Below are 16388 nucleotides of genomic sequence, written 5' to 3'. Positions count from 1 at the left end.
AAAAATTGGGACTGGTAACAGGTTTAGGTTTAGGATGAACGATCCAGGATAGGTAAATGGATAGACGAATTAGGTAGACAAGACAGCCGGACGACCGACGGAGATAGCCGGACAAGACATAAATCAATGGATTGAATCAAATCGGATTGGTCACTTGTATGTATCTACTCTGCTGCTTTGTACGGAGTAGTCATTATCCTGATTAAATGTACTTACGTATGTATGTACATCATGCCATGATCAACGGATATATCGACCATTAGCATACCTTTTTTCATGCTTTCATATCACGAACAGCTGTTGGGTATGTATCTACATACCTAGATAGTGTACCAGTACCAGTACCCGTACCAGTTTCAGTTCATCTATCCATGCAGGCAGGGTAGGGGTTAGAACTTATCTCAGCTCAAGAAAGAAAATTCCTTTTATTTATAGTCTGAGATTGAGCTCTTATGGTGCAGTCGGGGCTGGGGCTATGCTGCGACTTATTAGTCTAGTACAGGTAGTGCTATCCTTGTGTATAAGGGCATGTAGGACCTTAATTGTATGTATACTACTCTAAGCCATTACCTACCAAGCAATATTGTGACCATCACTACATAAGGTAGGCCCTAAGGGAAGAACGCCCAAAAATCCTAGGAAGTCTCATAATACACTGAGCAATCCATGCAGGGCAGGGTTTGTTTGGAACTTATCTCAGTATGTATAGGGAAAAAAAAAGACGAACCTGTAGATAATCCAGTAGTACTGCTGTAGTGTCAATGCAGGACGTATACACATATACAATAGGATTGTCGTTATTGACAGTTTCAGGAGTTTTTTTTTTAGCAAGATTCAGATAAGTTATATACTATTACCTGCCAACACATGATGAGCAAGCACGCAAGATCTGCAGAATATATACGCCGTATCTATCTCCTGCGAAGATTGAGATAGGACCGAATCTGACGATAATACTACACTGTACGACATACGGTAGCTCAAGATAAGACCATCAGAGCTGCTTGTCTTACCGTATTAGATTAGGTTCTTCTTCATACATAGTCATCTCAGGCTAACCTGTCTGTCTTTGATCTGATCAGACTGATCGGACTTATTTATCGGACTGTTCCTGTTCCTGTTCTATTCTCTTCTCCTAGGACTAATTAGAATAGAATAGAATAGAATAGAAAGAAAAAAAGGCAACTAATAAGAGTTGACAACTTGAATCAGTCGAGTCTGAATCGATTCGGCAGATTCTTTCAATTCATTCATTACCATAAATAATTAATTCCTGCTAGCGAATTGTCTTGTCTTGTCTTCATGAGATTGCGGTGTTTGAAGATCGTCTGATCTGGAGTACGGAGACTCACACAGTACGGAGTTTAGGGCAGTTCTGACAGGCTCAGCTTGTGTCACTGTTACTGTTACTGTTACTGTCACTGTCACCTGACAATGATCATGGCCCGTGACTGCTGATCATATCACATCATATCATGGCATCATTGCATGCCAGCAGGCCAACATGTCAACAACATGGAGGACCCGACCCTTTCCTACCAAATTTCAGTGAATGATGTCAACTATCAGACCAGACGGGAATAATATCAATCAATTTCCCAAACAGGCATAAGGCTACCCCCCCCCGATCTGTGGGCTGATGCACTATTGAACAGCGTGGATGACAGCGTGGATGACAGCGTGGATGACAGCATGGATGATAGCGTGGATGACATGACTTGAGTTTGACAGCCGCTAGCCTGCTAGTTATCGTCAGGGGAAATATTAGTAATGAAAAATCGACAAATGAGTCGATTCGCCTATGGAGTATCGAAGTCTAAGACATGCGGCTCATGCAGCCATACTTGCCTAATCCGGCACGCGAAGATGGTTTAGTGGCCACTGGAACTTGGCACGGTTCAGTTCCCATTTTTCAGGAATCGGAGTGCAGGCAACGTGGCAGATTGGCAGCTGGCAGCTGCTAGTGACATTTCCAGGAAAGGAGGCAAAAAAACGAGTTAGGAGGGGCGATTTAATTCTGATTAATAATACGGAAACGGAGATAATGATAGATTCGCCAGGTGGGGGTGAGACATCAAGTTGTCAACGACTTACTTAGTCAGATCTGTGTCCAATCTGGGGCTATGGAGTAGAATTCTACGGAGTACGGAGGATGATGTACTCCGTATGTGCTCTAGACGACGAAACCGATCTTATAGACGCCAACATAATGGAGACATCTCGCCACGAGTCGACGTCGTTCCCGATGTCTTATTTGAACATCTATCCCCTTCATGCCCACGACCCGTGGCTGGCAGGTACTTCTACTCGAGATTATCTGATGGCAGGAGACTACCAGTCGGCACCGTGTCCCGAAATTTGAGGCGCGCCATTAGAGCATGCCCCTCAGCATGCAGCATGCAGGCTGACATCATGGCCTGCCTAATCGCATGTCATGTCATGTCACCTCAAATTAATTAATACTCCGGCTTTTCCAGACACGGCAATGATGGCATGTCATCGACGGGGTAGACTTAGTCGATCGGGACGTGCGTCAAGTACAAGTACTACAGAGTACTCCGTACTAACCGTGACTGTCCTGGGTCACGGGTGACGGTCCGACTCTGGAGTTCCTAGCTACTCCGTACGGAGTACTCAGTACATAAAGAGCAGAATAATCCTCGTGTCGTCATGGCGGGTTCTTGTTTCCAAGGAACGAAGACTCAGACTACTCCGTACTCCGTATCTGGGTCCCTCTTATACGGAGTAGATGGATGGAATTTTCTGTCATCTGACAGATTGACTTCCTTTCGTTGCATAGCAGGCCACTGGCTGGCTGAGATCGGTCCGGTCCGATTCAGGCACGTCACGAAGAAGCTGTCAGGAGTCATTTGTGAAGAATGGGATTCTGTTCTGAGGGCTTCGGCAGCATGTATCCGTCGATCCCCGATCCGCCTGTAATTCGTGCAGCCAAAAGCCTAGTTTAGTAACTAGTTCGAGTGCACAGACTGCACGGTAGTACCCGAGCCATATGACAGTGACAGTGACACCATATCCCCTGGCGGGTAGTAACTAGTAAGTACTCCATACGGAGTAGATAGGGTGAATATTGTATTAATAATGTGCAGTACTAAATTAAAATAAATATTAAATTTTGCATGTGTCAGAGAAGGAGAGGATGAAGCAGAGAAAGCATTCTAGATCCAGCCACCATGGTAGAATAGAATAGAATACTCCGTACAGGAAGTCACATGTCGAGCAGATAGGAAGTTGGCGTACCTGACAGTTACCTAACTCCGTACTCCGTACTCTCTCCGTAGGCTGTAGCCAGCCTCGGTTTCGCTGCTTTCGCACCCCCACGATGGTACTCCGTAGATGGTCGAGAGTCGAAGATTAGGCAAGACTGTAAGGATTAGAATTCGACTGATTGGCTTGCCGAATTTAACTCATCCACTGCGAGAATAATTGGTACTCTTGTCACCCGGACTAAGGGACCCTTGAGTACACAGAGTATTCGATCAGAGAGAGGGAATTATTGTATCCAACCGTGTGTACTCGGTACTCCGTATAGAGTTTGTCTGACGGTCGAATTGAATTCTTCTCTGGCGTTGTTATCACGTGCTGACCGTCTGGACGACTGACAGCACGTGTCGAATGACCTCAAACAAATACCCCATACGGAGAAGCGGAGAAAGGAGAACAGAGCATTCGACATGTGATTCTTAGTCATGTTCGGTGTCTGGAAGCACTAACACTGGAACTCTGCTCGCCGAAACAGAGCCTCAGCCATCTGTCCTCTAACCTCACACGGCTGAGTCGAAGCACTGACCATATCTCCTGAGAAGACAGGTCATAGAAAGTGAGGAAATAAGAATAACAAACACAAGAAGAAAAAGCAAAGTGATTGACGGGCGCAATTGGACCCTCTCACAGTGGGTTATGGTTACAGCAGGCTCAGTCAGCATGGTGTGGACCGTGCCGCGCCAAAAACCAAACAGCAAACAGCATCCATCATCTTGCTTTCTTTTTCCCTTTCCGAATTTTCTCGACTCAAACTCAGATCATAATGAGAATAAAAAAAAAACTCCGCGGCAGGAAGTTGTGACAGACCGAGACAGACCCGCATGTTTTGGAGACTTGCCGCATCGAATATTATTATTAATAATGAGGTGCCATCTCATCTCTTCTATTTCCCACTATGTATGGACAGATCAGATCAGATCAGAGCCCCCGTACAAAGACAAGATAAATTGGAATAAAGATAAAAAAAATAAATACCATGCATCATCCCGCCGATATATGGCTAGCTTCAACAAACAAGGCCATTGAAAATATCTGCTCCCATATGCGGTTCTTCAACCAGTCATGCAATGGAACGTCAGACCCGGACCTACCGGAAGAGTCGACAAGCAGAAAGAAGAAGAAGAAATATGAAAGGGACCGTAATTTTCGTTCCCAGTAGAGTAACAGAAGAGAACAGGGTTGGACTCATATCGATCTGTAGAATGCAAATGAGAATGACAATGGATAGATAGGACATGGCCGTAAAAACATGTCAATAACAGGGTATCACAATATGATATGATCCTATCGGTCCAGCCCAGCCGTAAAAAAGGAAAAAAAAAAGAGGATTATGTATAGAAGGTACACGTAATAAATATGTATATGGAAAAGAAATTGTCTGTCAGTCAAATCGTCACGTCACCCCATCGTATCAAATTCGGATCAATCAGGATCAAACACCATTTCCCTTGTGGACATCCCATCATGCATGCAAAAGTGGACATGAGAGTAAAAATAATATGGAATGAAGAAATGCGATCAAGGGAAGACTGTCAGGGCAGTCTTGCCAATGATAATGCAAGGAAATAATAATCTATGCGGCGGCGGATATGGCGAAGTCTGACAGCACGTGCTGTGACTTCAAGAACGAGCAGGGGATGAAGTAGATGCTGGAGAGGAAGTCGCTTCCACATCGCTTAGTGGCGACGGCGGACGCTGGTTTCGGTCGCCCTCGTTGTTTCGAAGCTGATTGCGCAGCGCAGGCAGTTGCCGCCGTCTGGCGTTGATGAACCAGTTGCTGATCTGGAAGATTAACGTCAGAAGGAAACGAAACAAAACAATCCGCAAAGATTGCAAGCAACCTACCTGGCTGATTGACAGACCCGTACGCGACATAAACATCTGCTTGTCTTCCTCGCTCGGATAAGGATGGTCGAGATGTTCATGGAACCACGCACGTAGAATATCCGTCACCGGCTTGGGAAGATTGCCTCTCCTTCGTTTACCCCTTGAATCGACCGGATCCCCCAAGACGCCAAAGTTCGACGTCGGAGGGCTGTGCATCATCTGCGAGTACTCCGTTTCACTGGTATACGACGCTGGATAGTGCACGTAACGGGCATTATCGTATGGTGGATGGTTGTACATCACCGGCGTCCCACTGCTGCCGGCAAACGGCTGAGAGGTGAATCGATCGCCTTCCACACTCCTCGGCCCTCCGAATTCCTGAGCAAACCCGCTCGATCGGATGGTCGCCAGATCGTCGTAGGCGCTCCTGGGACGATTCAGATTCCTCTCCGGAAGGGACTGCAAGGCTCGGATGGGTGGTAAAATGGGACTGGGCCCCCTCGACGGGAATTGCGATCTGGCTCCCCCAATGGCCACCGGCGTCGAGCCCCCGGAAGGAGGAATTTGCAAAGATTCATGCCCTCTCTTGAGACTCTCTTCCGCAGAAGGGGAAGGAAGCGGCAAGTCAGGCCCCAACGCAGGCTTGGGCGGGGACGAAAATGAAGGGCCCGGCACCGATCTCGGTTTTAATAAAGAATCCGGCGGCGCTGCTGGTGCCTGCCGTGGCTGTGAATAGTACGATGCTGAATCTATTTCTTCGTGCAGATGCGGTGGGAGAAGCTAGTCAAGTAGTCAGCCAGCCACTCCATTAGTCAGCCACCATGGGCAAACACACCTCTCGAAAAGATGGCAGAGTCTGCGTTCGAGCAGCAGGCCCGCTGGTATACGATACGGCCATGTTCCTTCTATTATGCTCTCCTTCCTCACCGTGTTGAGACATGCGGGAAAGAGAGAAAAGGGGGCAAAGGCCTGCGACTTAATATCTGCCCGGAAGTGTCCGATCTTGGATGCAGAGAACCAGCATGCGGGGGTAGTGTCAATGAGGTGGTAGCCTTTCCCCCAGTAGCAGTAGTAGTATGAGCATACGAGGCTGAAGAAGGAGCGAGGAATCTAGCTCGATGTTAAAGTAGATGAGAGCAAACACAATACACAATACACGCACCCGAGTTTCCGGCTAGGTTAGATTAGCATGGCCGCTGCGTGACGCGAAGTGGACGGCTGAATCAAGGGTATGCAGGAGGAGATCCAGCACGAATGAATGAAATGCTTTTCTGGAGAATGAATGGAAAACGCCGCCCCGTTGTTACATTTGGCTGAGAAGCAAACCAAACCAAAGCTTGGGGTGGGTAAGAGAATGAATGACGATCGTGAGCGCAAGTGGGTACAGCAGCTGGAGACCACTGCCACCATGCAGTAAGGTTTTCTTGACAGATGGAGCCAGGAATCTGACACCTGGCCGAAGAATGATGTGCCAATAGCTGCTGAATGTTGCGATCCGAGTTGACGCTAGTGGGAAAAAAAGAGAAAAAGGAACCGTATGAACAATTCACTACAGTAACTCCTCCGTACGGAGGAATAATGAATGGAAGATTTTTCCTAAAAGAAAAGAAACGACAAGGTGGTACTATATCGAATTGTGTTCCCGTCCTACCGTCCGGAGAGGACTCGCCAACTTAAAGACATGGAGCAGACTGACTGACGACCTTCCCTTGGCGTCTGCAGCTCCATAACAAGCCGCCAAGAGATGACTGATTGGCTGCTCAGTATCAAAGCCCCAGCCAGATGTGTATGCTGCGTCCTACTTGACTAGTGCTGTACGGAGTACAAGGGGTCTCAGTTTTCGACAGGCTATGACATGACACGCATGGCCCAGAAGAAAAAAAAAAGCAACATGGGGTAGGTACTACTCCGTAGGTAGCAGCCGGACGTGGGCTGGGTGTGAATCGTCACGGATTCTCCGATGAGTCCATTCAACCAAACCCCCTTAACTAACACCCACGCTGCCACGCTCGTCAGGGGTGCCAAAAGTCAATCGCGCGGGGCATGGCCAGTGGCCACTCGTTGGATTTACCTTGTTTGGACTTTGGAGTCATGACTCCCCATAGGACGTCAGGGCTAGCTGGAAACGAAACTCAAATAGCCCAAGGGGCGAAAATTTCAGCATTCGCTGGACTTGCCGTGCGCCAGGAAAGGATCGCCCAGCAGTCCCCGGGCTGCCCCACCGTTGTGCTGTGCAGCCTGTGCCATGCAGCAATGGTGCAAAAACTCCAGGGCTACTGCTATTAGCCTATTCGGGGGGGGGGAGGGTGTGGCTAATGGCGACGTCGAACCGGTGTTCGGCCTGAATCCGCATCGAGACGGCTATGGCGCTGGAGCCGATCGATCTAAGCGCGTCTGGACGAATCATCGTGCAGGCAGCCTGCCCGTCGAGAGCTTTCAAGGTCGAAGTCTGGAAGATCAAGAGCAGGAATCCACGGCACGACACAGATTCGGTAAAACCGTGGCTGGGGGGGAGTGCCCACGCCAGCGCATGTATTTTTTGCAATCCCGATCAACAGGGATGACAGATCTCTGTCACTGATCGGTCCCACTACGACATCACCAGGAGAATCTGCATTCCAGGGATCTGTACGGAGCGGAGTACGGAGTATTCCGTATCTGTGCGGCGTACACTGGCCAACTTCTGCATGTTCCACGTCGTCCCCTAAAGAGGGTGGAGGGGAACACGGTGCCTCGGGACGGCGGCCAACGGATGTGCTGTTCTGTGCAGCACGAGAGCGACGTGAGGGCTGGCACATATGACAGCTCTAGTGCGATCTGTGCGGTTGTACTTGTGCCCAGGTCCGGAGCCAGTGCTGTGCTGCCAAATGGACGGCGACGGCGATGGGGAATCGATTGTGCTCGTGACCTGTGGTGGATTAGCCAGCCGGAGCGGCCGTTCGTGCTGCCAGTGTCAATGGCCCATTTTGCAGGAATCTGATGGCGCTGTCGATCGAGGGGAACTGGGGCTACCCAGCCCACGTTAGCCGCATTCCAAAAAAAAGGACACAGACGTGAACCATGGGCCTGGCCGCCTAGCGGATGGCAAACCCGGTAGACGGTCACCTCCGTACACCGTCGATAGTTATAGTGATACTGTGATACAGGCAAGGTCCTCCCTCACCTCGGCAAGCCCAGCTGCACTGCTGCAGAACTTCTGTCGAAGCCTCATCCAGATCTAGGGACATGCCAGGTCCAAGCGGGTAGGATAGTGGGTACCTGAGCACTATGCGCGGATGGCTCCTGCAGACCAACTGCCAAGAGCCCCAGCATGATGATTGATTGATCCAGTGATTGCTGATGGATAAGGTATGCTGTTGGCGATGCCACGATGGGGGTGGCGTGGTTTCTGGTTCCTGCCTGAGGAAGAGAGAGCCTGTGTCGCGGTTTCCCTCGAATCTCTCGAGGGCTTCCCGTTACGGAAGGTGGTTTCCACCACTCTCCGTCCTACCGAGGTACCTGCCTTAGGAGACGCCTCGCTTAGAGAGATAACAGTAATCAGAGACCAGAATTGCCTATCCCTCCGCGAGGACTATGCACGCCCACTGACTCCCCGATAGAAAGAGATCAAAACAAATCTAGATTGTTCAGTGACACTCCCGTGCCCACCAACTACGGCCTACTATTGACCATTATTGACTCCTCTACGGATTTAGGGTCTAACCACCTGCAGGATGATATCAGCCACAGCCGACAGCAGAGCCCAAGATTTGGGTGCGGAGTTTCAATCGCCTTGCCCGCCTCCTGCGTCACGACTCCCCAAAGCGAAATGAAGGTTGACTGAACCATGGATTGCTCCTACCCAAGTGAACGGTAGCATCTGTAGCATCTGGGACTTCTCTCCATGTTTCAACTCATCCAGCCCGCGGGTGCGGTTCCATGGTCGAAGACTCGAGGGAGGGGAATCGGGGAGGGAAAGTCGGGAATCCTGACAAATTCCCAGAACGGTTGAGCGGGCAATAGTGGCGGCGATTGTAGCCATTGAAGACTAACACGGGTTAGAGTGGTGTCATTGTGGAGCAGCGCACAGATGGACGAGCCCGTCGTGCCGTCTGTCAAAGATTGAAGACAAAGATCAATTCTTCAGATCGTGCAGACCTGACGGACAGGGGTGAGTCTGGTGCGGTGGAGATCGACGCGCGATCTCGGACAAGGGTGAGAGAACAATAGCGAAGCGATCGGAGTTTTGCTGTTTCGCCGTCTCGTACCTAACCTTGTTGGCTCCACTCCCAAATCCCAAACCTCTGGGAGCTCCACGGTGGGAATTATTTCCTTCTGGCATTGCCCAATGCCCACCCTGTCGGATAAACTTATACAGCTCGGCAAGAAGTAAGTCACGGGAGCTACCGTCGAGTCATCACCCTCGTAATTGATGGCAAAGGAAGAGAAAGACGAGACTCAGCCGTCTTTCTTCGTGATAATAAATAATTCCGTGCCTATATCATATCTCACATGCAAGTATTCTTTCTTGCAATCTGTAAGAGTAGATGCAAGGGAATTCCTAAAGAGTATTTCAAGAGTATTTCTCTGGGTGACGGCTGCACCTGCACGGCACGCTGCACGAGATCAGCCGTCCCTCGATCCAGCCTGGTTTAGATTTAATTAACGTAAGGCTGATAGGAGCTAGTCATCGCCACGGAAGTACCTAGGTAGACAGTCTGCACATCAATCGATCAATTTTAAAGCCACAACTCGACTAGCTAGCGCAGGTGACAGATCAGATCAGATCTGGTTAGAATAATAATTCTCGTGCCGTCCCATCTGAAAATAACCATAAGAATGTGGCTGATACTGCACATGACAAAGAGCGGGAATGCAGCATGCCATGCCACATGATCTGATCAGATCACCTTGGATCTATCCTCCTCCTGCAAGATCTGGTCCTGATTTTGGCATGCATGTGCCCAGTTTCCTAGCAACATCTGATCTGAAGATTATTTATTTATGATGATAGAGAAGAATGTGATATATCCAGCAGACGGCTGGAACAGGCAGAGGTGGAGGAGAACTTTCTCTTGCATAATATCGCTGCCTGGCTGGCACAGTCACATGCTGGACTCTTGCCCAATATAGCAATAGCAGTAATAGAGACAACAGACCTACAGAATGAGGTGTAAGATTCCTGGTATCTGCTGACCTCGCGAAGCACAGCACCTTAGGTATGTACCCGAGAGATGGAATGAAAAGCGATGGAATAAATCATATTGGGATCAACCAGGCTTGTAAATAATATATAACAAGCCTGCTTTCTGCCGATTCCGATTTCTCTTCCCTTTCCTTCCACTATTATCGTCCTATTAATATTAAATTAGCCTTGCTAATCTACATTGCATTTGTAGTTGACAAAAGAAAAAGAAAAATACCTCCTCTAAGTGGTAGATTATCTTGTTCGTTTTGCGGTGACCAATTTGTCTGTTTGTGTATTTCTTTCTTTCTTGCCAACAGAGGGCAGAGAGGAATGTTTATCCCAAAAGACAATTACTTGATGACAGTCTGCTCAAGTGCCCTATTTGTATATAGTACTGTACATGAGAGATTGCAAATGCATAATTCTAGATTATCCTGCTCTGCACTGCACCCTTTCCTCCTCACCTGCACCTTACCGCTCCGTATGTGCATCGAAAAAAAAAAAGAGCAGCGATGAGTTATACTTAGAAAATCAGGTAGATTATTGATTTATGCCGGAGATCTGTTTTGCTGCTCCATCTTTCTTCGTTGCCATGGGGCTAAGATTGCAGTGTATAGTATGTATGTACTGTACATACCTAGTAGAATCCTACAATCTCATATACAATCTCGTATCATTATCAAGACCTCCTCAGCGATGGGCTCGCATAATAATATATGGATGAAGCCAAGACGAGCCCCTTATACTGATTGGAATTGACCCCCCTCAACCTGGTTGCTATTTTCTGATGAATCCAAACCAACCCCCCCCCCCCCCCCCCCCCTTCCCTGTGATTTGACTATGATATTGCTTCCCTAATACCTATCATTATGAGGCAAGTAATAAGTCATTAATAACAAATATAATTAAGTCTTCATGATTCTACCTGTCTGATCTAGCTATGATAAGAATCAACAGCAAAGCTATTGACCATGATTATATGCACTGGTTCAAAACTGTATTTACTAATACTACTTCGTCATACTACCCTTACCGGGGTAATATAGTTATTAGAGTCATATATTATAATATCTTCTTATTCCAAACAAAGAAATTTGAGCCCTTACATAAATTAGAATCACAATAAGATCAGCCTATATATATAAATAGTGCTATCCACCTAGTTTATAGGACAGAAGAATAAGGTAGAATAGATCTATCCCTCTTTTATCCTTTTTATCCCTTTTATTCTGCTAAATCTATAAGTAATATCTCTAGACTAGAATATATGGAGGAGTAATAAGAGGGTAGGAGTATTAGTAGTACTACTCTGGTGATTCCTTTTCTAAAGGGAATGCTGATATTTTTTTTATCCTAAGGGCACTATAGTAAACTAGGTAGAAAGGGAAGACCTGGCCTAGGCCTTAGCTTGCTGGACTGATCTGTATTTACCATGTACTACGGAGTATAGAGGGGCTCCCATATCTCCCCCCTACTTGTAAAATAATCAAAAACAACTATTTATTTGCCGATATGACACGCCTGCTTTCTACTAATTCTAGTTTTTTTTGTCCCTTCCCTTCAACTATTATAGTCCCTATTATAATTAGTCTGACTGATAAATAAAGGAATTCTAGTTAATCATCAAGGGAAAAAAGAGGGAAAAAGAATACCTACATAGGTATATTGTCCTATTCGTTTGCGTGGACCAGTTTGTTTCGGCAACAAAAGGCAGAGAGAGGGGGGGAAATCACCATCTGAAGAAAGACAATTTAGAATCGTCTCGTGTTAATATCAAGGACCTTGGCTGATTCCTTCTCACATCATTCAGATTCAGTGATGATTTAAATGAGCCTTCCAATACAAAGTTGTTTGTGGAGAGTTTTGGCTGCAGTCTACGGTTGAAGTTGAAGTTGGAAATCGCGATAATAAGAATAGTATTACCTATTTGGGGGAAAAAAGAGAGAGAGAGAGCGAATGGAATGGATTTCAAATGACTGATATTGACAAAAAAAAAGGCACTAAGTACCTAGGTAGGTAACTAGGTAACTACTAACTTCCCTGCGTGTCTCCTTATCTGCTGTCTGCATGTCTGCCTGTATACCTGCCCATAAATAAATATAAATGAGGAAGGTAGATCCGATCCTCTCGTCTTCTCTGCACGGTCGCGGGCAGTTAGTCCTTTTTTTTTTACGATCTGACCTGTTCTGTAATTGTTATTAATATTCATATTCATATTCATATTTGCAGTTGACAAACATTATACCCCAAGAAAATATATTGATATATTATTCTCACCTTTATATAATTGTAAACTATCGATAATAGATAGAACAGGAGCTCTTGAGATTATGTACATAGTAACCGTAATTATAAATACAAGACCCGAGCAGAGAGTCAAGCCAAGTAGAGTTTAATTTAATAAATTCAAAATAAATCGAGAAAGAGAAAGAAAAGTCCTTCATTCTTCATTCCATGCCCGAAGGCACAGCGCACAGCGTACAGTTAACTAGCTTATGTTAATTGAGGTAATTAAAGGTAATTAAGTGGGGGTTAGGTTATTTATGCCCTCTCTCTCTCCCTCTCTGGACCAGGCTGGCCGGAGGAGCAAAGCAAGTTGGTACTGCAGGAACATCCATCCATGGGTAGTCAGAAAACCGCAGCATTCTTGAAATTGGGTAAGGACTGACTGAGTGAGTTCGGATAGAGTCAGATAAATAAGTCTGAAGAAGAAGAAGAAGAAAATAGGATATAGATAGATAGATAAGATAGGTCAGTGTATTATACTTGATGACGACAACAATATTGTCGACTCTAGATTGTCAGCAGGATTGCTGCAATGCAATAGAGCAGTCTAATCCCATTATGTTAGGTAGCTTTTTACAGTACTCTTGCATAACACTTAGCTAAAACCTACACATATATATACATACCTAGGTATATAATCTATAATCCATAATCACGAGATCTTACCATTCTAGCCCAAAGGATGATCACGATCTACAGACAAAAAAAAAAGATAATTCTCAATCGAACAAAACATGGATATTTATTTGAATTATATCTCAGTATCAGTTCTCAATCTCATTCTCATTCATATGCGCCTACCCTAGGTATCTGCCAGCAAAAAAAACCCGGATGCAAAACATTCATTCTATATTTGATTTGAGTTGACGCCGCCCTTTGAAGAAAGAAAAGCAAGAGTTGGGAAGGAGGGAAAAAAAAAAAGACACAGGTAAAAAAAAAGATCACGCAGAAACAGCACATGCATGTGTCATTGCAAAGTTTGAACTGTAGACAGACAGCTACCCGCCCTGACAAAGACATTAGTTTAGTTAGTAAACAAAGCAAAGCAAAACAGACATGAGACCATAGATAGTTCTCAAGCCGTTTGAAAACCACACGGAGACAGTCCGAAGAGGCTCAGGTTACTGGCTCTCCAGAGACCAGACCTGTGATAGAGAGAAGTATGTACACGAACAAATCAATGGCAAGCACTTGCGGTGCTATCTACCCCTGGTATAATGGGCAGACGGCACCTCTGGAAGCAGGCGTGAAACTTCAAACTAATGAGTTGGAATCGTGAAAGGTTGAAATAAGAAGACCAGTCAAGAATACCCAGGAAATATGTACAATACAGATCAGTCCTAGCAGGACATGTCTACCAAGTTTCCTAACCAGAGTCAGCAAGCGTCACGTCACACACAGCATACACACTTACAGCAATGTACTGTCCAGCCTCCTTCTTCCTCTTCCAGAAGGCTTCTGCTTCTTCACGGTTGAGGTTGCCCTTGGCCATGGCCACGTCGATCAACGCAGCTTCTACACCCTCACCCATGCCCTTGCTACTGCCACAGACAAAGATACGGCCGTCAAGGGCGTTGATGACAAACCAGACCAGATCGGCCTGGTGACGGACTTCTTCTTGCACGTATTTGCCCTCACCCCGGCGGCTCTGCACGACCTTCTTCACTTTATCTTCGTGCACGCCCCATTCACCATGGTAGAGTTCATCCAACAGCGAATCTCGAATACCCTGGATCACCCAGACCTTATTGGCACAGTTGGCAGATTTGAGGCGCCGCTGCACAAACCCCCGGAAAGGAGCGATTCCAACGCCAGCTCCAATCAAGAGCATCGGACCATCCGAAGCGAACTCTCGCGCGAGCGGGTTGGCCATCAGGCCGCGGAACATCGGCACATGAAGGTCAAGCGTCCGTGGATCAATACCCTGGCTCTCTGCAGCCATAACCTTATGAGCCAGGCGCTGCAGAAAACCGGACCCAACACCGGTCCTGGTTCCACGTTTCCAGTCGGCGGTCTCATGGACGGTCACGGCGAACTCAATCAGCCGCCGGCGTTCATTGTTTCGGACGGTATATGAGATAGTAGGGTCCTGGGAGAGGGAGTAAAACCGAGGCATCAGAGCATTCAACACGGAGAGAAGGTGGTCGAGAGGCGGTTGCGTCGAGGGGAAAGCGCACAGCAGCTGTTCGAGGGTGAGATGTGCCCCGGTGCGGAGGTCACAGAACGCGCCTTGTCCCTGGGCGGAGCACAGATACAGGAGGATCTTCTTCTCGCTGGGGTCGGAGGCATACTCAGCCAGGACGCGTAAGAGTTGCTTCGTGGGAGGATAACTTTGAATGTCGGAACACCACTTCAACAGTTCCCGTCGGGTGGTGATCAGCTCTCGAGGCTTGTCATCACCCCAGATCGTCGGCCAACGTCCGCCGGTCGTGTGCAACATCACTTTCTTGTCCCGGATAGCTTTAGGGACTCCTAGACGATCAAATATAGTGTCGACCATCTCCTCGTTGTTCATCGGGCAAACTCCGATAGCACCTCCCACGACGAAGTCGACATTGCCGCTTTCAGGAGGATAATCCGTCACGTCGACATCGAAGTGGTAGGTCCGCTTTTCCGCGCCAGGCTTCGTCAGCTCCCGAGCGTGGTGCAATGGTGCACGGAAGACTTCGTAAGGAGCGTGAGGCTGCACGAATTTCGGAGGGTGATCCGGCGGTCCCAGCTTCGTGTCCACGAGGTTGGAAGGGACGGGAGTGAAGGACACAGTTTTCTCCGGCAGGGGAACGATATTGGTCAGTTCGCTGTCGAGAGACAACCGGCCAAGTTTCAAATTCAGACTCTTGAAAGCCTCGTTCTGTGGTGGTTCGATCGGACGAGCGGTGGAACTGGATTCGGTCTCCGGCAGCGGTTGAAGAAGGCAGCAGCCGCCTCCACAGCAAACCTTTTCGACCAGCTGGGTACCTCCATTACCGATATTCCCCAGGATCCTTTGCACGTCATCAGAGTTTTCAGAGATAAGAACTGTCGAGGCACGACGTTGTTTCGAGTTCTGCTCGAACTCGTCGACGGCATCATCCGACTGTGGTTCTGTTACTGGGGTTGAGGGAGGCTCCGAGTCGCTCTCCGAGAAGCCGGCCACCGACGATTGAGAATCGGGGCTGCCATTTGACTCTGACTTTTGGGGCGCAATGTTGCGAGGTTCTTCGGAAGTTGGGTTGTCGGGATGTGACGGTATCATCGAAGCCATCGCCCTGGATGGCGGCAAGGTATCCACGACAGCATGAACTTGATTGAGAATTGGAGTCAGCGTGAGGTCAAATGCGCGACAGCGGCACACGGTTGTTGTCCGATATCGCCACCGTCTGAGGGCGGAGATGGCGGAGCAACGTTGAAATTTGCGGGAGCAAGCTTCAACATTGGCGGTGCAATTACGGAGCAAAAGAGACATACCCATTGAGTTCAATGACAGTTTATTCGAACGACCAAAGACCGCGTATCTAAAACGAGTGACGACGAAGAAACGGGAGAAGAGAGGGCGGGAGGTTGAGGCGAACAGGGTGACGGAGCGTAGGAAGGACACGGTCAAGGTCAATCAGGTCAATCATCAAGATAGTAGCCAGACGTGAGATTGAAATAAGGGGAATAGGAGAGGTTCAGCTACCGTTGGCATCCACGTAGGACCACGGCGGACGACAACGAGCCGAGCAGGAAGAGATGAATAAAAGTGGGAGGGGACCAGAAGAGAGCCGATGCCGATCGGAAGTCCGCAGGGGCGATCGGTATCGGTATTACACGGAGAGAACGGCGGCTGACTGAGTCAGCAGTTGAA

General features: G+C 47.7%; 3 protein-coding genes across 3 annotated transcripts; all 3 read right to left on the bottom strand.

Moving 5' to 3' along the window:
• Positions 1 to 4902: 4902 nt before the first annotated feature.
• On the bottom strand, positions 4903 to 6049 carry VTN77DRAFT_9442 (uncharacterized protein; the record flags this gene model as incomplete). The annotated part of the gene is made up of 3 exons (XM_069426051.1): positions 4903 to 5064; positions 5128 to 5889; positions 5945 to 6049. The coding sequence occupies 3 exons, from the start codon at positions 6047 to 6049 to the stop codon at positions 4903 to 4905; spliced, it is 1029 nt and encodes a 342-aa protein (XP_069280565.1).
• Positions 6050 to 8997: 2948 nt separating this feature from the next.
• On the bottom strand, positions 8998 to 9430 carry VTN77DRAFT_9441 (uncharacterized protein; the record flags this gene model as incomplete). Its single annotated transcript, XM_069426050.1, has 2 exons — positions 8998 to 9200; positions 9256 to 9430. 2 exons carry the CDS (start codon positions 9428 to 9430, stop codon positions 8998 to 9000), a joined length of 378 nt encoding a protein of 125 aa, XP_069280564.1.
• Positions 9431 to 13916: 4486 nt separating this feature from the next.
• On the bottom strand, positions 13917 to 16013 carry VTN77DRAFT_9440 (uncharacterized protein; the record flags this gene model as incomplete). Its single annotated transcript, XM_069426049.1, has 3 exons — positions 13917 to 13928; positions 13977 to 15844; positions 16010 to 16013. 3 exons carry the CDS (start codon positions 16011 to 16013, stop codon positions 13917 to 13919), a joined length of 1884 nt encoding a protein of 627 aa, XP_069280563.1.
• Between the last annotated feature and the right edge of the window lie 375 nt (positions 16014 to 16388).

Source organism: Rasamsonia byssochlamydoides (assembly GCF_041956645.1).
Source record: "Rasamsonia byssochlamydoides strain NRRL 3658 unplaced genomic scaffold VTN77scaffold_9, whole genome shotgun sequence".
In the NCBI taxonomy this organism is placed as follows: Eukaryota; Fungi; Ascomycota; class Eurotiomycetes; order Eurotiales; family Trichocomaceae; genus Rasamsonia; species Rasamsonia byssochlamydoides.
This window is presented reverse-complemented; position numbering and strand designations above follow the sequence as displayed.